At 31.0% G+C, this 22,037-nt stretch overlaps 1 protein-coding gene across 1 annotated transcript in view; it reads right to left on the bottom strand.

Annotated features, from left to right (window-relative positions):
- LOC118196813 (centromere/kinetochore protein zw10 homolog) overlaps positions 1 to 22,037 on the bottom strand; it is a 49,850-nt gene that overhangs the window by 12,622 nt on the left and 15,191 nt on the right. Inside the window, exons 3-4 of the mRNA XM_035368283.2 lie at positions 17,697 to 18,602; positions 9,715 to 9,890 (exon numbers count right to left, since the gene is read on the bottom strand). Of these exons, the coding sequence (XP_035224174.1) occupies positions 9,715 to 9,890; positions 17,697 to 18,602 (1,082 nt within the window). The remainder of the gene's footprint in view (positions 1 to 9,714; positions 9,891 to 17,696; positions 18,603 to 22,037) is intronic.

The raw sequence follows: 22,037 nt of genomic DNA, 5'->3' as shown, positions 1-22,037 counted from the left end.
GTAATAAAAAATGTCTAATGAGATATGTGTGATTGTAATCTTGTGCACAATTATCTTAAGTTAAATTCATGATAACTATAATTCTGCATTTAAGTGGCTTTTGTATTTTATTTGGTACTTGAATAGATAGAGAATCTAGCTTTACAAAGATATATATTTCACGAAGGCAGAAATACTAATTTTGCTTTCTCAGACAACATTTGAATTTCTTTTGTACAAACTTTGATTTTGACATGCAATTCTTTAATATTCAAATATTTAATACTATTCATATACCATTTCAATACTCTGAAATGCTGGTGAATGCTTTTCTATTAATTTCCCTAAATCTTGATGTTATTTTCATTCGAGAAGCTTTTGCAAGCAAAAAGCAATCAATATCTTCCTTTCCTATGTACATCCAGCCAATACATAAGTTTTCTCTTATGAAGAAGACGTAAGATATTTTCATCAAAAACTGTGGTATTTTTTCTTTGATAAATTTTAAAAATGTCAGCCAAATATGGCAGTTTGCATATGTTGACTTTATCATTTACTATCATCTCTGGTAAAAAGCTATGGTAAATTAAAAATGCTGCTACATCTGCATGCAGTTAAATCAAATATGTCAATCCTTTTCCATAGAAAATCACTTTGCTTCAGCATGAAACAGGATGGAATCATATTGGATTCCCAAACTGTTAATAAAAATATGAAAGTAAAAATTATCCTTCTTTCCATCTTGTGCTCACAAATCATTATGCGAATATCCATTTACAATTATTAAAGCCTAAAAAACGCATGTCTATGATGTTATTGTCATGCGATGACTTGTAGGTATTTTATTTTTTACCATGATATTTTCGACAACCATGTTTTTAAACTGCAAAGATTTTAAGTGCTTTATTTTCTATGATGATATTTTGTACCATGGTGTTTCAGAACTGCATTGTTTTTCTCTTTGCTTTATTTTCTCCCACGACATTTTCGGCTGTAACCGTTGGTAAATTATGTAATGATTTACTTTTGTCATTAAATGCTTTTAATAAGTTAAATGGAGATGATAAGCAAATGTTCAATTACAAATACAAAAACATAAACATTATTAATGCTGTTTTGGTTGAAATGACTATTTATGAAATTGAAGATTTTGAAAAAAATGTTTTAGCATAATAGCAGGGTTGCCACTCAAACAGGACAATTAAATTCCCTGACTTTTCCAGGTATGTTTCGAGAAAATTCCAGTCTATCCACATAATGTACGTTGGCTGTGCTCAGAGGTATACAGTCAAAAGTCGTTAATCCGGACTCATCGGGACATTGGCGATTCCAGATTATCGATTTTTCCGGATTATACATCATCAGTTTAAATTTGGTAAGATGGCATTCAGAAATTATAAAATTAAAAATATGAAACGGTAATTTATGAAATAAAGAACAATTATGATCTAAAGGGTATCAAATTTACAAAAAAAAAAAAAAAAAAAAAACTTAATATTTATTTGTTTACTTTATTAAACATTTCTTTCAATGTAAGTTGTTTAAGTTGCTTCGTTTTATGTGATAATACTTTCTCTTTAAATCTATAAACAGACATCATTTCTTCTTCAGTTACAAAGTTCCGCTGTTCAAGTCCTATAATTGCTATGTCGAGAATACCGACTAATTTGTGAATCAAAATTTTTTCGTTTTCAATAACCTCTGTGTCACTTTCTTCACTATTGGAAGCAAATTATAATGACGAGGAATTTGATTTAAATCATATCAAAAACGGAGTACATCGAGATGAAATACTACATTTAATAAGGAATTATAAGCCAAATAAAATAAAAACATCTGCGCTGAAGATAAGGATAGTGCTGACAGATCAACTTCCAATTCATTGCGCACCACAGAGCACCGTGAAATTGATAAACAGATTTCGGAATGGTTAGAGAAACGAAGAATATGCCTTTATCCATTTTTTGCAGCAATTCCACTTTTTGTTTAATGGACTTCGAAACATACTTTCGCTTTGTAGATCCTTTACATATTAGTAAATATATATTGGAAATTCTATTTGACATAATCGAAAGTTCAAGCTTACTTTTATAAAATTGCTCTAACAGTCTGCAAAAAATAATAAGCCGGATCCAATTTGAAGATTAAGGAACAATGCAATCTGCAACATTAACTGAATTAGATAATTTTTACTAATAACCGTCTGTTATACATTGAACGCGCATGCGCACACGCATATTCGCAGCCGTATTATGTGCATGCGCACACGCATATTCGCAGCCGTAAAGGTCTTACGCGCATGTGCAGTAAGTTTGTAGCTTTGAGGTCCGGATTATAGATCATTCCTGATTATGGGTGTCCGAATTAACGACTTTTGACTGTATTAATTATGGTATTACTTGTATTGTGTAGCAAATTCACTTAATTATTCAATAAATCCCAGAGGATATTTATTCTTAATTATTCTTGGTACACTTTGTTTACTTTTCCACTTAAGAAACGCAATAAAATTTAAGATATATACATTGGATAACAATTGTACATTTTATTTAATTATTACTCATTATCATCACCAGTTTAAAACGAGGCTAATCCGGTTCTTATAAATCACAACACAATGCTAAATAGTTAGGTTAGATTTTAGGTAAATTTAATTTGTGTGAGGTGTCTTCTTAAAAGGCACCTTAACATTTGAAAATACAAATATAATTATAATAGGAGTTGTTTTCTCCAATGAAGATTGAGATTAGAATCTGCCCAATTTGGAATAAAATAAGGCTTTTTGTGCAAACATTCTGCAGCTAAACAAAAGAAAGAAATCTATTTAATATTTTTTTAATAAATTGAGGTATTTTATATTTATTTCGCAACATACATAAGGAAAAAATATGTGCATTAAATTTCGTGATGGTATGTCATCATACTGCTAGAATTAATTTCAGGATTGTGCCAGAGAAAATTTCCTGAAATTTGGAAATATTATTTACTAATGATAAATAAATTTAGAGGGAAGAAGCAACATTAAATGATATGAATAACATAAAAATAAAGATAATTACTTAAAAATTGAATTAGAATAATCAACGATATTTTAGCGAATATACTAGTTATATTACATGGTTAGCCTAGATGACTGATTACTATAAAATATTGAGTCTCAGTCATATTACTATATACTTTTTATTCTACTGCAAAATGACAAGGTATTTATTAGAAAGAAAAGAAAAAAAAAAGGTTTAGAAAAGATTTTGCGGTAAAATCCTAGTACTATACAGTACGGCCTTCGCACGTTTTTGAAAATTGTGGCCAAATCCCGCTCTACCACACATGGAGATTATTCTAACCAAAGAACGTCTACTACGTAAAGAAGAAAAGGTTCCATACAAGTAAATGCTATTACGCCGCTAGAAAGCGGAGGGAAAATTTGTCAAGGGATTTGGCGACGGAACCTGGCGGCCAGAATTTCCCTCTCTGCGATGTGTACAGGAAATTGAGAAACACGTGTTAAGAAGAAACGTTCTTTGACAAAAAAGAAAACTACGAAAATCAGTTTTTAAAATTTATTGCGAAAAATCCGGGAAAAAACGTTCTTTGATAAAACGTTTCTTATTGGATTTTTCGCAATAAATTTTAAAAACGGATTTTCGTAGTTTTTTTTTTTTTTCCCTTAAAATAACTAATCCATGAATTAATTTACTTGCGGCAAAAAATATTTTCTTTTATTTTAGAGTTTAAAGAAATTTTAAACGATATTCATTTTATGAACTCTTGATAACGTGACCTTCGAACTTCGACACCGGTTTCGAGCTTTGGCGACAGATATATCGCGCATCCTTCTTTACAATACATATTCTTTGATTCTAACCTTCATGGTACCGTATACTAGGATTAAACCCATTTTGTTTTATACGAGAACAGGTACTTTTTATAGTTCATGCACTGCACATGCGATTCTCGAGGTTACTGGAAACCAAAAGTTGCGGGAAACTTGCTTTGCCTTTCTAAAAGACAATCAAATTGGAGCTGCGAAAACTGGCTCTATGCCAGCTACCCGAATGACACTCACGTGATACACAATTCGCCAAAAAAGTGATCTCTTCCGACGTCGGCGCAAAACTCGCCTTTTTTGGCGGGATCGTTGTATGAAATTCCCTGACTTTTCCCTGAATTTTTTGGTCTATTTCCGAATTCCCTGACTTTTTCCGGTTTTCCAGGTAGCGTGGCAACCCTGTAATAGGGTGTAAAGTCATTACAATTTTTCAAGTCAGAAAAATGAAAAAAATCTGCAGTACCCTTGCCGGGATTCAAAATCTGGACCTATTGAATATGCATTGAGTGTGCATCTAGTTACACCCCAAAGGCCAGCAAAAAAAAGGAGGGAGAAAATACCTCCATTTGAAGGGTGGCTGGGCATTAGAGGACCCACTCTGCAAAGCCTGGTGGTGACAAATTATTGTCCACCATCTTTTATTTTGGGCAGCACTTAGAATCATTTAGTTTTTCCAAAGTCAAGAAATTGAAGAAATCCACAATGCTTTATGGAAGATGTCTTATATTCCATTGGCTCTGTCTTGAAAACTGATGGACTGATGAAACCCTATTTCTCATGTTCATGAGAAATAGAGTATCAGCTCAATCACTGATTACCTGAATGACATGAAGATGAAGTTAGGAAAAAATGCTGAAAATGCAGGACTTAAGCTGTTGCCAAACAACAAACTTATGCACGCAACCATAACCAAAAGACTTGTCATAAAGAATTTAAGGAAGAAGAGTTATAGTCTTAGTCCCTGACAGTGAACACAAAATTTATATAAGATGGACTGGACCTGCTACGATCATCAAAAAGCATATTTATTACAATTACATTGTGCAAACACTGATAACACCTTGAAACACATTCATGCAAATAAGATATGAGAATTCAAGACTGCTGCAAATAATGTCAGCGTGATATATGATGCAGGTATTGATTTTGGAGACATTGAAAACATTCCATGAATTATTCCACTGAAAGCAGAGCATTATTCTGATGAAGAATTTCATCTTATGCACCTTCAACCATGCAAAAGAAAAGATTTCATAGAAGTTTTAAGAAAGTGTACCAGTCTAAGATCTGATATTCTGAAAATCACTAATATTGCAAAATATAAACTCAAGCCTGAAAATGTACCAAAGAATCAGAAGCCAATATCCAGATCAGATAACTGAAGTTCTAAATAAATCAAGTTGATCAGCAAACAGATGAGCTATTACAGCTGGGACTAGTTGTTGAATCAGAAAGTGAATATGCACATCCAATATTGTGTGTCATAGAAAGATGTAACTGTAAGATTATGTGTGGACTGCTGTTACCTGAACTCATGAAATAAAATTAATTGTTTTCAATGAAACATTTCATAGATTTAATTTACAAAGTTCAATTACATCACTTTGATTGATCTTCTTAAAGGATACTGACAAACATGACTAAAACATGAGTGCTAAGATTTGACTTAATTTGTGACTCACTAAGGATAATATGCTTTTTTAATTTTATCCTTTAAATTAAGAAATACCAGCACAATTTTCTAGAGGACTATGAACAAACTTCTTGCCAAACATAAAGACTGTGTTGTACCTTATATTGATGATGTAATTATATTTTCCAATGACTAGAATATGCATATGAAACATCTTGATAAAGTTTTAAGCAAGTTTCAAGAAAAAAAGGTGACTTCATAAAGAATAAAATCAAATTCCTAGACATATAGTTGGTTCACAAAAGCCATTATGGTTTATATGAGTGTAATCCAGAAAAGTTTAAAGACATTAAGAATTCAGAAATTTCTCACACTAAGAAAAATGTAAGTAGCATTTTAGGACTATTATCTACAAATCTTACATACCCAAATTTCAGATTCAGATCTTATATACCCAAATTACAGAACTTATATATGCAAATTTTCTGCAACAGCACAACCTTTAACAATGTTGGCAAAAAAGAAGACCTTCAAATGAGATCACCGACTGAAAGAGAAAGATGCATTTGCCCAACTGAAACATGCTACTTGAGATGCTCCAAAATGCTACTCTCCAAGTTTTAACTTGCCTTTCATCATTTACATGGATGCATCAGTATATGCCATACGAGTTGGTTTGGCTCAGACAGATAAAAACAGTGAAGACTACTTAACAGCTTTTGCTAGCAAAAAACTGACTGAGATGGAAAAAAAATATTCTGTTATTGAAAAAGAAGCTTCTGCTGTTATCCTTGTCCTAAATTTAAAACTTACATATTTGGTTCTGAAATCAAAACCAAATATCTCTTGCTAGTGACCACAACCCTTTACATTTCTCACTGAGTGTTCCTCACAGAATTCCCATTTACAACACTGGTCTTTAGCATTCTAACAGTTTCATGCAGTGATTACATATCGAAAAGGAAAAGATCATATTTAATGCAGATTTACTATCCCGATTAACTGCTTCTCACTGGAAATATGATTGAAAGTCACTAATTTTGAAATGAGCATTTTGACTATTTCATTTGATTATTTTTAAAAGCTAAAATGCTAGACATTGAAACTTTTCTAATGTTATGTAATATAATTTATATTCAGCCATGGTTTGGTAAAATATGATAAATTTACAGTTAATGATTGATTTCCATTATTTTGTTTACGTGATTAAAATAATTTTAAAGATTTAGGTTTAATGAAAAGTTGTCCCACAAGACAGAGTTTGAACTGACATTAGAAAAGGGATACTTCCAAAAATAAAAAAAAAAAAAAAATACATATTCAATGATTTAAATTTACATTATTTTTTAATGTGGTTTATAAATTAAACAAAAAAAGTAAAGAAAATGCTGATAAAAATACCAAAATTAGAAGAAAAGAATTTTTTTATCTTCACAGAATAAAACTAAATATTTAACAGGTACAGTGGGTACTGCTAAATATGATCATGTTCCTTCTAACCCTATTTGACTGAATTAAGTGGTTGAGTTTTATATGTGGTGGTGGACTGCATGCAGGATTTAATTTTTGTTAGGAATAAAAGGTTGTATATTTTCAGAGGGGGGGGGGGAAGATACAAAAATAAAATTTTTAAAAATGACTTATTTATATAAGATTTCAATAATGCAGATACCTGAACCTCTTTTGCGTAGCACATAGCTATGCTGTTGTGATTAATACTTTTTCACACAGCTATGCTGTTGTGATTAATACTTTTTCACACAGCTATGCTGTTGAGATTAGCATTTTTTTTACATGCTGTTTAATATGAAGTTACATACACTTTTAATTTAAATAAAGCTTTCATTACTTTTTCCCCCTGTGAATAAAAAGCCACCTAAATTCAGAAAAAATGTAATTATTCCAACATGTTACACAGAACAATACAATATGAAAGCATATCAAACATTATTTAAAAAATTATCCATATGAGTTTGTAGCATATTTCCTGTTAGTAGCTTTTCAATAGTGGTTTCAGAGATAAAACATTGCTTGTAAACTTTCTGTATTTCCACCTTTATGTTCAAGCATTTTTCTCAGAATTTTTATGCTTTTCAAGACTCTGCTGCTGTCTGTTGGTACAAGATCAGGAATTGTCATCTTCAAAATCACTTTCGTGGTCACTAATTCTTTGGCTTTCTCTAATAACTTTGATGATCTCTGCATCACTCTTTTTGCAGCAAGTCTGGATATTTTCTACGATTCCTAAAATTTTCAAGGAACAAGAAATTTTCAAGTTTCAACATGCATTTTTTCATAGTCACCTTTGTCTTATGGCACATCTTGAGAATTATAAATTTTCGTTGGATGGAAGCCCTTTTTTTAAAACATTTTGAAATTGTTTGTGGAGTTACTTCATCCCTTGCATTTAAAATAACATGCATGGCATCTAAGAAATCAGCTTAACAATTTCCTTAGAAGAAAACATTGCATCAGTCATATCAATTTCATTAATAACATTTTGAACGAATTCCTCTGTGTACGACTCTCGAATGTGTTTATAACACCCTGATCTAATAGCTGAAGAATGGAAGCTGTATTAGGAGGAAGAAAAACTAATTTTATGTTTATCAACCAGAAATATAGTTGGATGGGTAGTGCAGTTATCTAACAAGAGTGCCACATTTCTTGCTGAAGTTCTTTACACTGCTTCATAAGAAAATCATTAAAAATACTACTTGTTATCCCAGCATTTTCATTGTTCTAATAAAACACAGGCAAATCCATGGTGCCCTTCAAACAACAAGGATTTTTGCTTGCACCAATGACTAATGGAGTCTTTTTAACTCTTTCATCCATATTACACAGTAATAATACAGTAACACATTGTTTCATTCCTTTACAGTTAGTTGACAATTCACTTTTAAGCATTAAAGTGTGCTGAGGTACGGCTCCGTAATAAAGACTAGTCTCATCAGTGTTAAAAATTTAATGCAGTTTGTATTCTTGCAAAAGTCAAGCTAAATTCTTTTCTATCAAATTATTTGCTTCATTAGAATCCACATCTTCTTTCTCGCCATGTAATTTTTCTGAAAACAATATTGTTTTTATCTTTCCATCTAGTGAGGCATCCAACAGAAGAGACAAACTCCTCTCCTAGCATTTTGGCAAATTCTGTTGTCTCTGATACAGGATTTCTTGCAACATCATGGCATTCTTGTTCCTGGCATTTTGAAACCACTCCAAGAGAGCAGTTCATACATTGGTAGACTTTCCACTTTGCTTCTACTTACGTCAGACATTTGTACTTGCCATTTGTTCATCTGAAATTACCTCATTCTTTTCAACAACGTACGTAATGTAGATTGTGAAATTTTGAGTTATACAGAAGCTTCAAATTGGCTGCATTTTGGTAAAGCATTATATTGCTTCAATTTTTTTTTTTTAATCTTTTAAACTTAAGACTTTGTGTTTGGACATTTTGAAGCATGACAAACAACAGAAGCACAATGTAGATGGATGAACTGAATGAACTGTGTAAGCAAAAAAAGACAATTTTTTTTACAGGTTCTCCCCAACTTTTTTTTTTTTTTTTTAATGTTTCGTCTTTCCCCAAAGACAGTTCTAACAAACCTCTACTGACCCACCCTCAACCCGTGGTTGGTTCAGATAATAAAATTCCAGCATTTGCAGCTCCACCTGTAAAACTGAATCCTCCTTCACACACAGACTTGGAATTTTGACAATCCGAGATAAAAACATTTTAGCATCTACATGCGAAAGTGAATTGATTTTGAACAAAATCACTAAACTTGAAACGTGATCTTGGGGTTTTGATTTTATAATTTTAAAAGCGATTTGATTTTTATAAGCAGTAGCAGTAATTTTATTAAGCGGTTATTTTATAATCATATTGTCTTAATTTGAATTCATCCATTGGGTTTTGATTTTGACAAGCAATTGATTTTATACAGCAGTGATTTTGTTAAAAGGTATGAGCCGTTATTAAAAGGCTGATTGTGTTTCCCCCAGAATTAAATCATGATCTAGATTGACTAAAAATCCAGTCTAATGTTATATATATATGGTTTACATCAAGATTTTATTTGTAAGATACATAAAACAACCTCTGCTATAAAATAAGCAATAAAATACAAACATTAAACCAATTACTTTAGAGAAACAAGTCTCACCCCTTTTGAAATGCTTTTTGAACAAATTACAGCAAATTATCATTTAATACTATCGATTTAATAAAATTAAACAAATATTTAGATACATACATACACAATACCTTATCTGGCATTTAGGAAACAAAAATGTAGTTTTACTGAGGCCACTTTTTGTTCTAGCGATTTCATTCAAATCATGAGAATTTTCATTTTCCAAGACTGCAGCAGATTCTTCACCAATGGTCATAGTTTCATGTAAACCCTTTCGCATCAATAATCGGGCTCTACTCAAGATATCCTAAATTTAAATATGTTAAATTAGCATTGATATTTAATATAAAAAAATCTGAAACTTTAACTCGAGTAATAAGCCATATATTTAAACATGAATCATGATAAGATGATCTCCTTAAATAATTAAGACATAATTTCCTGTTTAGCCTAATCTTAAATAATTTAAAAAATCTGCAGAAATTATAAATTATCCATTATTTATTATAAAGATATGACTAATGATCATTCATAATGTTTAAAAGATAAAATTTTACAACTATGACTCTAGTCTGTAAAATATGTCTGTTACATTATATAAGATTCTTTGAGAAAACACTGGCAACTGCAGTCTTTTAATTGGATTCTACCATCAAATACATCTAAAACCCAGAAACAGACTGAATTACCACAAAAACAATCTTATATTTTTACTCACTGAAGATAAGAACGAAAACAGCATATCAATCTATCTGTCAGAAATTAAAAACTATACAAATGACTGTTACAACTTTAAATAATATGATTATGATATCAAAGTGAAAACACTGTCATTTAAGTGACTGGAGGAGTTACATTCTTCCTTCCGAAAACAGTATAGTATACAGTCAAAAGTCTTTAATCCGGACTCGTCCGGACTTCGGCGATTCCGGATTATCGGTTTTTCCGGATTATACATCATCAGTTCAAATCTGGTAAGGTGGCATGCAGAAATTATAAAATTAAAAATATGAAACCATAATTTATGAAATAAAGAGCAATTATGATCTAAAGGGTATCAAAATTTAAAAAAAAAAAAAAAAAAAAGCTTAATTACATATGGCTAGTGACACTTTGCAAACTGAAATAACAAAATAATAAAAATGTTTACTTTATTAAACATTTCTTTCAACGCGCGCATGCGTAAAGCATACATTACGCATAATCGAAATTAGAAAATTGCAAACAGAAAACTATTTGATGTGTATTTGTGATATTTATAATGACAAGGAATTTGATTTAAATCAAAGACGGAGTACATCGAGATGAAATACTACATTGAGTAAGGAATTATAAGCCAAATAAAATAAAAACATCTGCCCTGAAGATAAGGATAGTGCTGACAGATTAACTTCCAGTTCATTGTGCGCCGCGTCATCACCGCTCCCCACAGAGCAGCGTGAAATTGATAAACATATTTCGGAAAGGTTAGAGAATCAAAGGATATGCCTTTATCCATTTTTTGCAGCAATTCCACTTTTTGTTTGATGGACATCGAAACATGCTTTCGCTTTGTAGATCCTTTGGTAGCTCCAGAATCGGAAATTCTTTTTGACATAATTGAAAGTTCAAGCTTACTTTTATAAAATTGCTCTAATAGTCTGCAAAAAATAATAAGCCAGATGCAATAAGAAGATTAAGGAACAACGCAATCTGCAACATTAACTGAAATAGATAATTTTAGCTTAGCTTATACTGTCCATTATACATTAAACGCGCATGTGTAAACATATTATGCGCATGCGTTGGCGCATGCGCAGAAAGTTTAGCTATTTTTAGGTCCAGATTATGGACATCCGGATTAAAGACTTTTGACTGTATAAGGTTAAATATAAAAGTAATTTTGATCTTATATATATATATATATGTATACAATACAAAGTCCGAGATCTGGACACGTCGAGACTCTAGAATTCAGACTAACTTGTCAATCTAATTTTTTTCACTTTCAGTAACCTCTTTGTGACTTTCTTCACTATCGGTAGCGGTGTTTTCCAGATTTAGAACCATACTACAGATTTTGCCATCCGTTAATTGATTGATGATTGAGGAGCATTGTCATCACAATGAAAAACTTCTTTTATATCATCTTCCATTATTACTGCTTCTCCAATTTTCTTTACAAAATCCATTAATTAGAAAATTTCACCATTGGTTTGTGATATCCAAAAACCTTCAGATTCGCAGCTATCATCATTAAATTTAGTTATCGTTCACTATACACATCTGGCTATGTATGAGACTGGAGACTAAAGACAAGTTATTCCGTTAAATTTTATCTTGCTTCTATCGTGCACTGAGACAATCAAACCTAAAATTGTAGTAGTTATTTGTTATACTTACACCTATTCCTTGCACATGCTTAAGGTTTATCTGAGTCCTGAATAAATATATTTCTACTTAAGGGTTTCTGAGGGTCCTAAATTCTTGCTACCAAGTGCCTCCATTTGTCTTCCCTTAATTCTGCCGCTCGGTGCACATATGAGCTTAAATTTATTTTTAACATACGTACAGAAATTATTAAATTTTGCCTGTCAACATTTCTTAGCGCATTAAATCTTTAATCATTGCCGAGCGTAATGTCACCATACTCTTTGTTATTCAATTACTAATATAAAAAAAATGTTTAGGCTTGTTGCTTCATCAGTTGTCATGTGTTGATAAACATGCGGCGATGAAAGCAAAATATAATAAATAATGATTCGCCAGGTTGGCGTAATGATGTATCTATGTAGAATGTTTCATTTTGAGATGTATGCCAAGCAGAGATGCAGCTATGGAGGCAAATTATTGATCATACAAATTTATGCTAAAATGATTGTTTCATCAATAACGAGGTATTTTATTTAGTGCCAAAGTGAAATTATGAATCAGGACTTTCGACATGCGTGGGGAGAATCAAATGCACATGCGTAAAGCACACAAAAAATAAGCAAATTTTTACAAAGTTGGTTAATGACTTCGAGGTCCGGATTTTAGGTCATTCCGGATATTGGACGTTCAAATCTTGGACTTGTATACATATGTGCAACATAAAAAATGCATAAATCAAAATTTTAACTTAAATCTGCATCTTATATTGTTTTAAAAATAGTAACTGCTTATAATAAACATCTCTGGACTGCACCATTTTCAGACAGATCCATATTACATGACTTTTACATATGGCTAGTGACACTTTGCAAACTGAAACTCAATGAGCCAATAACAATTTCTATATTAATATTAACTGGCCAATCAAAATCAAAAGTAACCCACAATGAATTAAGACTTCATCCTGAACATATTGCATTTGTTTTTCGCTTCTTGGTTTACCCAGACTGCTGCTGTACTCTCTTTTCACCATGATATCAAAAATTTTAATGTTCTGAAACAGGCATGCATATTAAGTAACTAAGAAAATTCATGCGGTTTTCGTCATCATCAAAACTGCTCACAAAAATCTAAAACATTCATTTTATTCTTCGAAATAATCACCAATGGCTTTAATTACATTTTCCCAATGAAACACAAGCTTATAAATGCCCTTTTTGAAAAAATCCTTTTTTCTGAAGTCCAAAAATTGTGATACAGGCGTTATGACATCGTCGCACTCGGGAAGCTCTTAGCCTGGTGTTTTGATGACTTCTTTGGTAGCTTTCGGCATATGAGATCTGACATTATCCTGGAGGAGAAGAACTCTTCTGTGCTGGAGGTTTCTGGTGCAGTGCAGTTGAAATTCTTTACAACTGTGACGAATAGACCTCGGCTGCTATGGTTTTTCTGCTTTCTAGATATTCATAGAAGACTATGCCGATGCTGGTTCACCAAACACACAGCATTACCTTCTTTTGGTAAATGCCTGCTTTAGCAGCCACTGAGAACGAACTAGAGGTCAACCAATGATATTTTATTGTCTGGTTATCATACATGATTCACTTTTTGTCACATGCCAAAATTTTACCAGGAATGAAGCTTTATTATGGTACGGCAGCAATGACAAGCAGATGTTCAACCATTGCAGCTTGTTTTCTTCAGACAGGACATGAGGAGCCCACTTACTTAGTTTCCATGTCATCCTAACGATATGAAAATGCGATCAAATGGTTTTGTCAGATACTCCAAACCTGTGTGCAAACTCCTGGCAGTTTGATGAGGGTTATGCTTGATTCTTCCTCCAGGTGGACTGTCAAGGATGCATGGATGACCAACACAAAGCTCATCTTCAAGGCTTTTATCTCCAGAAGACAAATTGCTGAGCCACTTTTGAGAAATCCATTCACTCATTAATGTCTCTACAAACATGGATTACATTCTTTAAGCATCCTCTTCAGCTTCATTTCTTAATTTGTACTTGTAAAGTAAAACAGCCCTCAAAGTCTCCTTTTCCAACAACATGTTTTCAAAGGCTGTGCTTCTTACGAAACCCATAGCAAAACGTGTGATGCACTGAACATCTCTCTGCTGAATAAGGTCTGAAAGGAATGTAAACATATGATGTCATCAGAATCAATTTTACCATATTAATGCACCAAAGTAATTGTTCTCAAATGAATTTTCTTGGTTATCTGGTAGTATGCCAAATTATTTGTGGCCATAAATATCAATTAAAATTAAAATAAATATTTAAATCTTTCACATCTTCAAACTACTTCTCATTGCATCTACTTGACTCCAAGTATTTACAAAAGCATGGATCAACATCTATGCAATCAAACGATCAAATTTTTTACAAATATGCCTTGCATCAGGAATTTTAACCAAAGTATTATACCGAGTAAGGATATAACCATTGTAACACATCTGCAAACACAATGCATCATTCTCATCTTGTAAATGAATTTAATAGTTGGTTACAGCTACAGGAGATACAATAATCAAAGTGTCAACTTAATAATTTCCATGCATAGCCATCAACTCAGATAAACAAAATTTGATGATTTCATTACTGCACATTATACTCGCACCAAGCAGAAACATAAAATTATAAATGACTTAAATTTTCAAAATTGTTTCACCAAATGCAATATAAATTGCATAAGAAACTTCTAAAATATGTATGTTTAACATTTACAAAGAGACAAAAAAATTAAATAAAATAAGAATAGAAATAAGTGTGGATCTAGCCAAGATGGATTTTCGGTCCTGTTGTGACGAGCATCCAGTCAATAATACTGGTCACTTGCAGAAGTTGTAACTCTTGGCCTACCTTTGAAAGCACTTCGAAAGGCTGAACCAGTAGTTAGAAATTGGTTCCACAGCCAGCTCACCATGGAATGGTTAACACTTAGCCAACTTGCAACATTTTACTATCGCTGATTTGATTCTAATTAGCCTATGGCCCTATAATGTAATTCTGCTAGCACACTTTGTATACCTTGAATTTGTTCAATACACCATGTTCATTGAAAAGCTATACACTCCTAAGCTTGTATTAAGATGCATCATATATACACAAAGCGATTCATGTGCCACTCTTTTGCTATAATGCTACTTGATGCAGTTTGCTTAAAATTTGTAACATATTCAAATTCCAAACTACTTTTAGTGATTTATAGCAATTTTTAAATTTGTTGTTTAATTTTTGGAAGCCACTGCATACAGTAAGGCTACTACAGTTGTAAGATAAAATTCATTTATTTCAAGTTACTCTGAAATAAATTGTGCACAAGACAAGAAATTTGAAATAGAAAGCATCTTCAGGTGCATAAAGAGCACTTATTTCAGCTGTAAAGAAAGACATATTCTCTGCTTGAATACAGCAATTCTGTAAAGCAGTTAGTCATAAAATATCCAAACATTATTTTCTATGAGGAAAGTCACATTTTTAAAAATCTATAAATTAATAAATTTATTTTATTACAATCTGTGACAGTAATATATATCACTCAAAGTTTTCATGATTCCTTAGACCAGCGGTTGTCAACCTTTTGACTAATAGTACATATTATCTAAACAAAAATTGAAAAACTTTAGTACCACCACTACATTTTACAATTGATTATTTTTCAGTTTCTCAATAGAAATAATAATAATAAAAAAAATATTTTGCCATTTGTACAACCTATTGGCTATATTAAATGTGCACACATATAAAAATATTAAATTAATAATTAGTTACCATTTTAATTATCAAATAATACCTTAATTCTAAAATTTAGTGTGAAATTTGAGAATGCTTAGGAAGGACCTGAGGAAAGTATAAGAATGAAAGTGGGAGTTAAAAAAAAATCATATTATTTGTTGTATGACCATATCTTATTTTTCAAGCAACAAACAGAAAATAATGAATAATAGAGCGGATCTTATAAATGCAAGTTAGCTTCACAGTTCAGAAATAGTTTCAACATATGAGGCATCTTATGAAGCCTGATTACCATTTTTAAAGAATCTCTTTTATAATCACTTTCTTCACAGCATAAGAATTCAGATAAATTCTGACATTAAATTTTACACAATTTGCAACAAGATATGTGGTACAATCGATTAAATATTTTTGCCTTTTTAAAAGCAGTATTATTTTTTAAAAAATCTTTTCAACTTTAGGAATGTGAATAAATATATATGGGGTAACCCAAAAGTAAAAATTCAATAATTTAACAGAAAAAGTAAAAATTCAATAATTTGAAAAGTATAGACAATTACAAAAATGTCCAGAAAAGCATGGGAATTCTTTTTAAATTGTGAAAATTTTCACTGCCCAGATACTGCATTTCTCAATCACAGGTGTGCTTCAGTTGCATTAGAAAATTGCATACACCAAAATTTAACCATATAGTCTCACAGGTATGATCCCACTGTACAATTCCATTTCCAGTTTTGATGTCGTACACTCTGCAGGATGGATCTTAGACTTTCAACTTGTCAATATTTCCTTATGCCAATTGTACAATTCCATTTCCAGTTTTGATGTTGTACACTCTGCAGGATGGATCTTAGACTTGTCAATATTTCCTTATGCCACAGAGAACTTAAAATGATCCAATCTTTTCCAGCATTGGAACTTGGGCCTCATGACATGGAAGCCACCATCACTTACTCTTATACTGTTTAGGATGGCTATAAGTTTATACATTGATGTAGCACAGTTCATAACACAGCTAGGAGAAGAAATGTTCATCACAAGAATGGTTGTTCAACATGGAATGACACTCTGTGTAGTATAAAAGAGGGTTGAACTGTTATTTCTATAACATGACGACAAATGACCTTATATGTGACTTGGAGTAAAATTAAACTATTCTGGCAATACTATTTTTCATTAATAAAAAAGAAAAAAGGCTTCTGTCTTTCTGCGCATTTCTATAACAACATCTCGCAACTGTCTATACATTTTAAATCATTAAATCTTTACTAAATTTTTGCTAATTTTTACTATTTCTGCTACTTTTGGATCATCGTTACTTTTGCTTATGTTAATAAAATAAAGTAAAACATACTTTATTTTAGTAAAAGCTTTTTTCAGTTATAGAGAAAGAAAACAATTATTTAATTTTCCCAAACAATGATATTTATTATAGTTTTCTGTACGTTAAGCTTAGTGACAAAATTCTGTTATCTTTTAAAGAGGCTCATTTGCGTCAGTCTTAGTTTCCATGTAGTTAACGTAACTAAATTAATGTAAAATGTAAAAATTCTTTTCGCATACACAAAAGATTAAGAAATTATATTTAAGAGGACCAGTTTATTTACATATTTATTAACACAAATTATTATCATAGTAAAAAAATTATGCAAGGAATATGAATACATTTTTTGCTGGTTTCATTAAAACTTACATTCAACTTTTTTGCCCTTTTGGGTGTCAATTCTAACCACATCAGATGGAATTTTTACCATGAACTTTTTATTACAATATGAGCCAATCAAACTGAGATTGAACAATACTTTCCCCTCCACTAATAAAGCCGTAAAACTCTTTTCAGGTAAAGATCCATGATCTTGAAGTTTTTTTAATTCTCAATTTTTACATAATAATAAATGTTACTCCCCTCTGCCACACATAAACATAAAAAGAAGAAGGGGGAATCAAAAGAAAAAAAAAAAAAAAAAACAGAGAGAAAGTTCAGTTAAAATGAAAAATGAAAATGCTTACCTGAGCCATCTTATTTACTGGCAGGGTGTCAACATTATGTATAAAATTCAGAAGTTTATTTTCAGACATACTAAAAAATTCCAGCTGTTTCAGAGTATTACAAAAATTTTCAGCTGCCTGAATTTCTTTGCGAAAATTTTCCAGTTGGTTGCTTTGTTTGGGAATTGCTGACTTCAAGCATTTTTCAATTACTAAAGAGCAAAAATCATCACCAATTGCCATTCCAAAATCATTCATGGTTGAAGAAGAATGTGTATTTTCTACTGCAGTATTTGGTAAATGAAAGAATTCTTCATAAAGAAAATTAAAAATACAACTTAGCGCTTCAAATACTTTTACTGGAGTTGGACTTTGTACACTGATAATATTGATTGTTAAAACAGATGACATTTCTGATTTTTCAATTTTAATAGTGTTCAGTAGCACAGTATCACAAATCATGTTTAAAAATAGTTTTCCAAACTGCTTCAACAGAGGCAAAAGATTATTGAGCAACTTCAAAGCTCTAAACAATTCTTTATCTTCATGTGCATTTTTATGTATTGTAAACACAACTTTTCTATCATTACCTTCTTCAAACCAGCTAATTACAAGTTTTTGCTGCCAAACTTTTCCCAAATGGTATATTAGATTTTCTCTAGCCAGTATAAACTCAGTTCTGAGAGAATGTAAAACAGCTATATCTGCTCGATTTTCTAAATCTACAGAATTATACACATTTTCAAAGTCTATTAGATATTGAGCAGCATTAACATATGAAGTTTGCAACAATGCGCTTTTTTCTTTATCTAAATACTGATACAATAAAATAAGGTTTGATGCTATGATTTCCAGTTTTTTTGCCCTCTTTAGGTCTTCTACAACATCATGAAATTCTGTAACAGAACTGACCATCTGTGGTTTGAGCTAAAATGGCAAAAAATGCAATGAATTACATTGATCTAAATGGCAAAGAATGCAATGAATGACAATAACTGCATATTAAAATACATATAAAATACAAATAATAAACATTCTGTCTAAAAGAGGATCACTGCCCTTATTTTTGTAAATTAATGCAAATGAAGATATACTTACAGAAGTGAGCATTCAGCAAGTTTTAATCCCAATACATTTGTACAAGATAAATGTCTAAAATTATATTCTCAGTTTTTTATATAGTTTTCCTTTGATTTCAATGAATTAAGCACGACAATCCATTAAACATAAGATTTAAAAAAAAATTAGAGAGGGGGGAAAAAACATCTGCCACAACTTCCAAGGGATTCCAGATTCCAGAATGGTATGCTTCAAGTCATTGCTGTTTTTATAATGTGAACAACATAAATACTGCTTCATTTTTTTTTTTTTTTTTTTTGGCAAAAGGAAGTCACCTGAAGCTAGGTCTAGTGAATGCAGTGGATGGAGAAAAATTGAACTAGGCATTGCTGAATAGCAGTTTGGGAAAGCTCAGCTTTATGCACTGAAGTGTTGAAAACTAATACTTTTCTGCTAATTTGTCAGTGCTATGCTTTTATTGCTTTATAGATTTAGGTTAACAGATTAGAATAAGACACACATGTTAAATTTAAAATTAGGCAAAAAAGTAAGGTTTTAATTTGGTTAAGTTACAATTTCGTGCATGATCCAACACACATTCATCTTCTCAAGATGCAAAAAATCTGTTTGTGGACACCTATTATTTGCAATATCATGCAGCATATAATCAGTAAGCAATGTTTTATTCAAAAAGTAATTTTAATTACATTTTCTATTTACCTGCTCCACAATAGTATTAGATTGTGGTTGATCAGGGGTGCTCTTCAAATTTTTAATGTCAAAATCTGCTCATATTTCCTTGAAAACTGAATTGATTGTTATAAATTGTGGGTTGTTATCAATAAATTTAGTCTAAATCCACATTTTAGGATAAATTTCTTTAGAAAGAGTCTGTGTTGTCATTTGGAAACATTGAAACAAAAACAATGCAGACGAAAACATCAAAAAGAAAACAATGCAAAAGGAAATCATCATCATACAAAACATTATGAGAAAAACTAAAGCAAGGTAAAAACATCACAGTTTTAAGATATTGAGGTAGAAAATAAAGGCGGAGTTCAAAAACACTGCATTTTCAAACATTGGCACGTAAATTATAGAACTAAAAATAAAGCAACTACAAATCTTCGCATAATGAGAACATTGCAGACATGTTTTTAAATTTTAAACATTTAAAATATATGTTCTTACAATAATTTATGAGTAAATAAAGAAAAAAGGAATTTTCGTATTCTCCCAATGGGCGATCTACCTTAACTGTGTAGTTACTTTATGTTATGTTTAGCATTTAAATTTTACAAAATATTTATCTCTTGCTGCATTTTATGCTGTGTATAAGAAAACTTTCAATGTGCAAATAAAAGGGTGAATTTTTTTTTAAAACTAAATTAGTTGGTTTAAATATCTTAATGAATTGCTCAGTATTAATATAACTAAAAGTGAACTAAATGTTATGGATACAGATTATAGCAAGAATTCCATGCATACAGTAAATGAAACAGATAAGAGGTAAGGCAAAATACACCCAATTTTGTACTGCTACATTTAATTGTTTCAAAACCTATTTGCAAACAATTTGTTGTAAGCAGAGTATTAAAAAAGAGAGATAATGCACTTAGGAGAGATTTAAACACTATTGTCGCTTAAGATAACTTTTATTTCATTTGCTTCTTATTTCAACTCTTTGTAATGTAAATATGAAAAAAAAAAAAAAAAAAAATTCTATTTGAGAGTAAATTGATAACAAAGATTCGAAAACAGTATTTAAAAACTCTTTGCAAATTCAATGGAAAAATTACATGTGAAATAAACAATAAGCATAAACAATAGTACAAAACTGATTAATTAACTAATGAAATTCGGTAGATTGCCAGTTTGGATAATACTGAAATTTTTTTAGCTTTGCATTTCAGAATTTTGAATTAACTAATAAATGTTTACTGAAAAAACACGAAGGAAACTTAAGCATTCAGATCTGAAAATGTGCAGAAAAGAAAGGTACGTATAGCAATTAATAGAACTTTAGACTTATATAATTAACTATTAAAAGTCATTTTCTTTGTATTTACAAGACCTTTCATCTAGTTGCTAAAGGGGAATTAGATTTGCTTGATTTTACATAAAATTACAGTTGTTAACCTGCTAGTAAATCCCAATTTTCCTATGATTCACAATATCATACAGTTGTACATTCTAATCTCTTATATATCTTTTATTGAAAGAGCATTGTTTTAGAAAGATAAGAAATAAGCACTAAACTGCATGTTAAAGATTAAATTTTAGCATTTAATCAGATTAATAATTTTCCTCATCATTAATGTAATCTTTTAGGAAAGAAATATAAGGTATTCTACACTTTTGAAAACTTATTTATTGCAGTACTTTTAGTATTATTCTACAATGTTTAGTTACTTAAAACAGCAATAATAATAAAATTATTGTTTTAAACTAATTTTAATACTTAATCAGATAATTTTAAGTTTATTTCAGGAGAAATAAACACAAGATAGTCTACACATCCTACATAAAATATGCAAATATCATGCATTATTTTCTAAAGGAAAGTTAAACATATAATAGTAAATAAATCATTTACCACAAATTTGGATTACTTCCTTATTATAATGGCCCCCAAGAATAAATTGCTATCAACCAAGATATCTAGTCAAAATCTCGCCATATGTTCTTATACCTTGCTGTATGTTACACTTCAGTTAATTCCTGATTAAATTTTGGGGTCACTATAGTAAAAAAGTACTAATTTGCCATATTAAATTTTGTAGGTCTAACATAAAAACGGGTACTTACGTACTATCGCAACCATCTTAGTAGAAGCACCCAAACTTTCAGAAAGTGCCAAACTGAGGCAACCATGTGCATAACTATTCTTCCAGCAACCAATGCTCATGACAATTGTTTCAGTCATTCAGTGCCGCTATTTTCATATACGTTCTGTTTTGTTGCATTCCAAGTTCCAATACACAAATCGTGATATTTTTTGTTTTAAACTAGTTTTAAAATATGAGCTTGTTGAATTCACTAGCAATGCAGGAAACTGAGGTAAAATTTCAGCAGTAATACAGAATTTTGCAGAAAATTTTTTAAAGGGAACAAGTGGTACTTTTCCGTTTAGCCGGCACAAATCTTGACAAGCAGACTTTATTGGAGACAACATACAGTATTCACATAAAAAATGTTTTACGAATTTTTTATTTTGAAGGTATAAACATTTTAATATCGATTAAAATTTTGTAAAAAGCCAATAAATAAAGACAATAAGTTTATAAAAAGACATTAATTTAA

The sequence above is a fragment of the Stegodyphus dumicola genome, chromosome 3, assembly GCF_044657685.1.
Source record: "Stegodyphus dumicola isolate Sdum_Otavi_A_Nest chromosome 3, ASM4465768v1".
Classification (NCBI taxonomy): domain Eukaryota; kingdom Metazoa; phylum Arthropoda; class Arachnida; order Araneae; family Eresidae; genus Stegodyphus; species Stegodyphus dumicola.
Note: the sequence above shows the minus strand (reverse complement) of the source record. Positions and strands in the feature narration are given on the sequence as shown.